At 39.1% G+C, this 7574-nt stretch overlaps 1 protein-coding gene across 1 annotated transcript in view; it reads left to right on the top strand.

The window, feature by feature from the left end:
* Nucleotides 1-2395, top strand: part of LOC106534038 (phosphatidylinositol 3-kinase regulatory subunit alpha) — a gene marked incomplete at its 5' end in the record, with an annotated part of 13873 nt that extends 11478 nt beyond the window's left edge. Inside the window, 4 exon segments of the mRNA XM_014030539.1 lie at nt 398-574; nt 652-726; nt 809-982; nt 1716-2395. Of these exon segments, the coding sequence (XP_013885993.1) occupies nt 398-574; nt 652-726; nt 809-982; nt 1716-1905 (616 nt within the window).
* Between the last annotated feature and the right edge of the window lie 5179 nt (nt 2396-7574).

The following is a 7574-nucleotide window of genomic DNA, read 5'->3' as shown; positions in this document are numbered from 1 at the left end:
TTAGTCAATCTATAAGAAATCAACTTCAGATTAATTAATTAATCAATAACTTGCATCCTTAATTTATACAGGAATGAAATTAATTTAGATCCACTCATATTTATGTAATGAAGTGTTTGAATGATTTGGTTGATTAATTGAAAAACCGACAGATTAATGATTATTAAAATAATTGTTAGTTGCAGCTCTAGTTTAGTTCTGTTGAAAGTGATCAGGTTTATTTGTTTTTAATATTGATTAATTAATTTCATTAAAAACACATCACAACACAACAAAATGATACAAACCAAATAAAGCAGAAACATGGTTGTTTCTGCTGTGAAGTGAGAACAGAAGCAGTCAGTGGTTCTGAGGTTCTGGACCAGACTCTGACCTGTGTCATTAAAACCTGTTGAAGGATCATGGAGAACTACGAGAAGCTGAAGTCCCGGATCAGTGAGATCGTGGACAGCAAGCGGCACCTGGAGGTGGACCTGAAGAAGCAGGCCGCCGACAACCGAGAGATTGACAAGAAGATGAACAGCATCAAACCAGACCTGATCCAGCTCCGCAAGACCAGGGACCAGTACCTCATGTAGGTGGAAGCCGGACCTGGACCAGGTGGCAGCTGTGACCCAGAACCCAGGATCTCATTTATTGGTTTGTTTTCAGGTGGTTGACCCAGAAAGGAGTACGGCAGAGGAAACTGAACGAGTGGCTCGGACTGAAGAACGAAACCACCGAGGAGTAAGTCTCACAGACCCTGTCTGGATCCTGATCCAGGTCCTGGTTCTGTCCGGTCCTGACCCCCCTCCTGTGTGTTCCTCAGTGAGTACAGCATGGTGGAGGATGAGGAGGACCTTCCTCACCACGACGAGCGTCTGTGGCGCCTCGGGAACATCAACAGGAACCAGGCCGAAGCTCTGCTGCGAGGGAAGAGGGACGGGACCTTCCTGGTCCGGGACAGCAGCAAACCGGGCTGCTTCGCTGCCTGCTCTGTGGTGTAAGACTCCGCCCCCTCACCTGTTTACCTGATCCTTTCTTTACCTGATCCTTTGTTTACCTCATCCTTTCTTTACCTGATATTTAGTCTAAAACCTGTGTCTGTGACTCCGCCCCCTCACCTGTTTACCTCATCCTTTCTTTACCTGATCCTTTGTTTACCAGATATTTAGCCTAAAACCTGTCTCTGACTCCGCCCCCCCACCTGTTTACCTGGTCCTTTGTTTACCCGATCCTTTACCTGATATTTAGTCTAAAACCTGTGTCTCTGACTCCGCCCCCTCACCTGTTTATCTGATCCTTTTTTTAACCCGATCCTTTGTTTACCTGATCCTTTTTTTAACCCGATCCTTTGTTTACCTGATCCTTTGTTTACCTGATCCTTTGTTTACCTGATCCTTTGTTTACCTGATCCTTTGTTTACCTAATATTTAGTCTAAAACCTGTCTGTGACTCCACCCCCTCACCTGTTTACCTGATCCTTTGCTTACCTGATATTTAGTCTAAAACCTGTGTCTCTGACTCCACCCCCTCACCTGTTTACCTCATCCTTTTTTTAACCCGATCCTTTGTTTACCTGATCCTTTGTTTACCTGATCCTTTGTTTACCCGATCCTTTGTTTACCCGATCCTTTGTTTACCTGATCCTTTGTTTACCTGATCCTTTGTTTACCTGATCCTTTGTTTACCATGTATTTAGTCTAAAACCTGTGTCTCTGACCCCGCCCCCTCAGGGTGGACGGCGAGGTGAAGCACTGCGTCATCAACAAGACCAGCACGGGGTACGGGTTTGCGGAGCCCTACAACCTGTACGGGTCCCTGAAGGAGCTGGTCCTGCACTACCAGCACACCTCTCTGGTCCAACACAACGACTCGCTCAACGTCACGCTGGCCTTCCCCGTCTACAGCCAGCAGAGACGGTGACCCCGCCCCCTGACCCCGCCCCACCAGAACCACAGCTCCATGTGGTTCAGACTGAGGCGAAAGAAACATTTTACTGTGAAAATCCACAACACAAGCTTTAACTTCCTGTCAGGTTAAAACCAGCTGCTCAGCCCGGTTCTGTCAGGAACCAGAACCGCCCCTGCAGGCGGACGGGTCAGCTGATTGGGTTCTGAAAAGACGAGGGCCGGATCACATGGGACCAGTTTTTAACCCTCCGAGAAGAGAAAGAGTCTATAACACATTCCTCTGATCACAGAAACTGTTATTACATCATTATTATAATACAGGAAGTAAAACTAAACATCAGGTTTCAGTCAATAATAACATCAAAGCACCAACACTGAGTGTTAGTTTAATCCTGAGTATTAGTCTGATACTGTTAGTTTAATCCTGAGTATTAGTCTGATACTGAGTGTTAGTTTAATCCTGAGTATTAGTCTGATACTGAGTGTTAGTTTAATCCTGAGTATTAGTCTGATACTGTTAGTTTAATCCTGAGTATTAGTCTGATACTATTAGTTTAATCCTGAGTATTAGTCTGATACTGTTAGTTTAATCCTGAGTATTAGTCTGATACTGAGTGTTAGTTTAATCCTGAGTATTAATCTGATACTGAGTGTTAGTTTAATCCTGAGTATTAATCTGATACTGAGTGTTAGTTTAATCCTGAGTATTAGTCTGATACTGAGTGTTAGTTTAATCCTGAGTATTAGTCTGATACTGAGTGTGTACTACTGATACCACAGAGCTGTACAGATGTGGAGAGCAGTGAAGAACTCAGATGTTTAACATCAATCTGTTTCCAGTCCAACAGGAAGTGGTTCTGGTCTCACTGAGGACCAGAGGATCCTCAGATCATCTGGATCAGAGCTGCAGCTTCCTGTCCGTCTCAGGTTTAGACCCGACTCAGTTAGAGGACTTCAACTTGTCTATGATTAGTAAAACAACATGTATCAGTACTCAGTATCAGTACTCAGTATCAGTACTCAGTATCAGTACTCAGTATCAGCAACTACTCAACTCTAAGTACTTGTACTTGGTGCGTGTACATTTCAAAGTAAAAGTATTTCCTGTTATTGTTTCAGACTGAAGCTGTAAAGAGGTTTGGACCTGGACCTGGACCTGGACCTGGAGGTCTGAGGTCCAGTTTGAGTTTATAGATGAGTAATTTTTCATCTCAGACTGGACTCTGGGTTCTGAGTCCAGTCCCCTCTGCTGGTCTCTGGACTCTGGGTTCTGAGTCCAGCCCCCCCTGCTGGTCCTTGATTAGACCACAGGTTCTGGTCCCAGTTCCCCTGCAGGGTTCTAACGTGTCCCGTGTGATCAGAACCTCCTGATGAAGACCTGAACTGTTGACCCTCCATCTGGTCTCTGAGGTCTGAAACTTGGACCCAGCAGAACCGCAGCTGGACTGGACTCAGACTTAACGTATAGATGATGATGATGATGATGATGATGATGATGTGAGCATGAACGATTCAGAACCAGGGAGGTTCTGGTGGATCACTGTGGGAACTTCTGAACCAGGTCTTTTTTTAAACCAGGACTCTTCAGGTCAGAACTGGACCGACCCGGTCCGGTTGTCTCTTTGGACGGATGTTTCAGGACCGCAGGCTGGACGGAACCGAACCGGACCCTCTGGACGTTTGTGGGTTTATTTAGTCTTTCAGACGAGGTTCTGGAGCCGACGTTCAGCGTTTGTTTGGACCTGAGAGATGAGAGCTGTTCTCAAAGCAGGTACAGAAGACCGGTTTAAATCCAAACTGAGCCTGAGGTTCTGACCCGAAGGACAAACAACAACAACGTGTCAAATATTAAAAGGCTTCAGTCGGGTTTAAACTGATGGTTTCAGCTCTTTCAGGAGAATTGATTCACTTTGATTTTTATTTTCATGTTTAGTTTAAATAACTTCTGATTCCTCGTCAGCTTTCTGAGTTTTTTCTGTCTTTACAAACAGACCAACAAACTTCTGACCCAAAACCCAGTTTTTAATCTGGAATAAATCCAAACCAAAGTTACTGAGCTGCTTCAGGTGTCAAACTTTACCAATTTTTAAAAACCTCTGAGTTTGTATAAAACAGCTTCAGATTCATTGGTTTATTTTAAAGGGCCTGTGACATCAGATTTTTGTAATAAACATGAGTGCGTTTTTGGAAAGAGAACATTGAGAACATGCTGCAAAACTAATTTCATGTTGCTGAGATGAACGGTTGTTGAGATATTTGTGTGTGAAGAAACAGGAAGTGATGTCATAGGGGACTGCATGTAAACAGAGCGTTGTTACAAAAACACAAACTGTAGAGAAGAATCTGTTTCTTTAGATTATTAATAGTTTCTATCAAAGAGACAAAGAAGAGCTAAAGTTTAATGTTTTAATAAACAAAAACTAGAGTTAATTTTATTGAGTTCCCCTTTGATGTCACTTCCTGTTTCACTTTGACTGAGCCAAGTTCAAAAGAAAACAGGCCGGTTACACGACAAAATAAGTAAAATCATGTGTACTATGCCAATTTTATTAAGAATAAATATGTTTTTCTTTGACATTTTATATTTGAAGGATAACCATGTCACAGACACTTTAATAACTAATGAAACTGAGTGACAAGGTTCTGATTGGTCAACACAGACTCCGCCCACAGCATCTGTTGTGTTCGATTCAGGCTCCGCCCCCTCAAGTGTTCTGGAATTTCAAAATTACAAAATATCACGTTTTATTTTTCAAAAGTTCCTGACAGTTTAGTGATTTATTATTTACATTAAAAAAAATTAGGTTCCTATAATTTATAAATTTAATTTTATTAACTAGCTGTTAAATTTTGACGTTGAAACACTTAAAAACGGCAAATAAGACGATTAAAACAAAGTGAAGCTCTTTAAATGTGAAATTATTTAGTTTCAGATTAAAAGTCATTTCATTTATTTTGTTTCTTTTTGAGCCTAAAAGATCAAAGAGAAAAAGAAAAATGCTCGTTTTTCAGATTTTCACCTCTAAATGTTATTTAAAGTGTTTGTTTTTGTTGAAACCTTGGTGTTTTAAGCAGCTTGTATTTATTCATCACTTTCTTCACGTCCAGATATTTCCAGTTTGTTGTTAAAACTCAGCAGATCAGACTGAACTTTGTGTCTCGTTCAGTTTGTTTGACTTGTTTTTAATGAAACATCTGGTCTGTTGAGGTTTTGTTTCTCTAACTTCTCTCTTTTCATGAATTCTGTATTTTCTGTATCAGAATTGTTTCTTTTGTCTCATTAAATCACCTGAAACAAGCAGCAGGTTGTTGTTGTTGTTTTTAAAGTTTGAGCCTGAACATCAGCTGAAAGTTACTGAAAATGTTTTTAATTCAAACTTTATTCGTTTTGTTTGAACCTGTGAAAATAATAAAACCTTCAGAGCAGATGTTGGTGATCATGTGGATGAACATCTGGATCACCTGCTGCCCCAAACAAAGGTGGGTGATGATGTAATCAGTGTGTGATTCGTTTCCCATCCAAGTCATCTCAACTTTGCCATGCTTCTCCTCCTGCATACTTTGTCCTACAGCTGCCATTGTAATTTATATCTGTAAAGCCCCTGTGCCAAATGATGGCTATGCCTTTTGGTGCCTGTAAAACTTTATGAAATATTATTGTTTAATGAATTATAATGGCAGTCAATGGAGCTTTTAATTGGTCCAATACTGCCCCCAGCTGTACTCAACTTGGTACTGCACCATAGTTTTTTATATTTAATCTCTAGTTCTGTGTTTACAATACTAATATGATTGAATTTTGATGTTTTACTATAATATTGCCTTAATACTGCTCTATTGTTGTAATATTATGCATTTTTGTGTAAACAATTGTATTGGCAATGTGGCCTCTTTCTGCACACATACAAACCAACCCCTGCCACCACCTTCTGCCACAGCTCCATTGGTCTAATGGTCTATGTCATGGACTTTCATGTGGGAGATCAGGGTTTAAAACCCGGCTAATACAACTTTAACAAAAAAATCTCTTCAAACTTCATATTGTCACTCAGTTACCTTAATTACAAACACCTGCTGACGTGACAGGCACAAGCTGGTATAGAAAACACATTTGAACTTGGTCAAAGTTCATTCTGCAAGTCCAATGCTGTAGGCAAAGCCATGCTGCAATGACATGCTACATGGCAATGCACACTTGTTTTTACATCGTAAAAACCCATGTCTAGTTGTCCTTGTGTTTGATGCTAATTCATGTGTGTCAGCAAAATATCTCACCAAGAAGTTCATTTTAATATGTATACTTGAGTGTTAGTTTATGTATATCAAGGCACCATGTACTTGTAGTGTACTACAAAGTATACTGATTTAATACTTGTTCGTACTAAATTGAGACTTTTTAAAGTTGTAAAATGTATACTTTAAGTACACTGTTAAGTTTATAAAATTACCAAAAAGAAGTACACTTTAAAGTACCTGTGACATGCCTACTTCAAATACAATAAATCAAATAAAACATATTTATTCTTAAGAAAATTGGCACAGTACACATGATTTTACATGTTTTGCTTCATAACTGACCTATTTTCTTTTGGATTTGGCTCAAAGTGAAACAGGAAGTGACATCAAAGTGGAACTCTTTAGTAAAATAAACTGGTCTTTTTTATTAAAACAATATTATTTAATCTTTAACTCTTCTTCATCTCTCTTTGATAAAAACTCAAAACAATCTAAAGAAACAGATTCTTCTCTACAGTTTGTCGTTAGCGTTGTAACAACGCTCTGTTTACAGGCAGACGTTCCCCTCTGACATCACTTCCTGTTTCTTCACATGCAAATATCTCAACAACCGTTCATCTCCTTGGTGTGAAATTTGTTTTGCAATATTTTATCAATGTTCTCTTTCCAAAAATACATTCATGTTTACTGCAAAAAAACTGACATCACAGGCACTTTAAGCACATGTCATTAAGTATATAAAGTATATAAAAGTGCATTTCCCTAAGTGTACTTTTATTTACCATGTACACTGATATAAGTATACTAGCAGTTTACTAACAACTGTACTTGTAAGATTAAACTGGCCCACAATAAGTTTATGAGAGTATACTTAGAAGTATACTAAAAGTAATCTTCTGAATTGGTTTAATATTGAAATATGGTACAAATAAAACAGTCTGTGTGTAAATGTACTTTCAGTGTACTATTAAACTTTATCTTGGCTAAAGTTTAATCATTAGTATAGCCTAAGTACATTAAACTTTTAGTATATTTTTAGTACAAGCCAAGTATAGTGTACGATAAACTTGGTTAAGTACATCTCAGATAAGTACATACAAAGTAAACTGGAAGTACACTCTTTTTTTTTTTGTTTAGTTCAAAATGAGTACACTTAAAGGATAGTTGTATGTACTAGTTTTTTCTAAGGGAACCACTGGTTGGATCATAATAAAAGTAAAGTTGGTAAATTAATGGATATCTGATGTTAACTTCAACACAGTTCTTTCAGTTTTACAGATGGTAGTGGCTGAGAGTTCAGTGTTAACACAGTCTCAGTGTTAACACAATCTCAGTGTTAACACAGTCTCAGTGTTAACACTGAGACAGTGTTAACACAATCACAGTGTTAACACAATCTCAGTGTTAACACAGTCTCAGTGTTAACACAGTCTCAGTGTTAACACA

Source organism: Austrofundulus limnaeus, unplaced genomic scaffold (genome assembly GCF_001266775.1).
Source record: "Austrofundulus limnaeus strain Quisiro unplaced genomic scaffold, Austrofundulus_limnaeus-1.0 Scaffold1078, whole genome shotgun sequence".
Classification (NCBI taxonomy): Eukaryota; Metazoa; Chordata; class Actinopteri; order Cyprinodontiformes; family Rivulidae; genus Austrofundulus; species Austrofundulus limnaeus.
The sequence above is the reverse complement of the archived record's forward strand: the minus strand, read 5'-3'. Positions and strand labels throughout refer to the sequence as shown.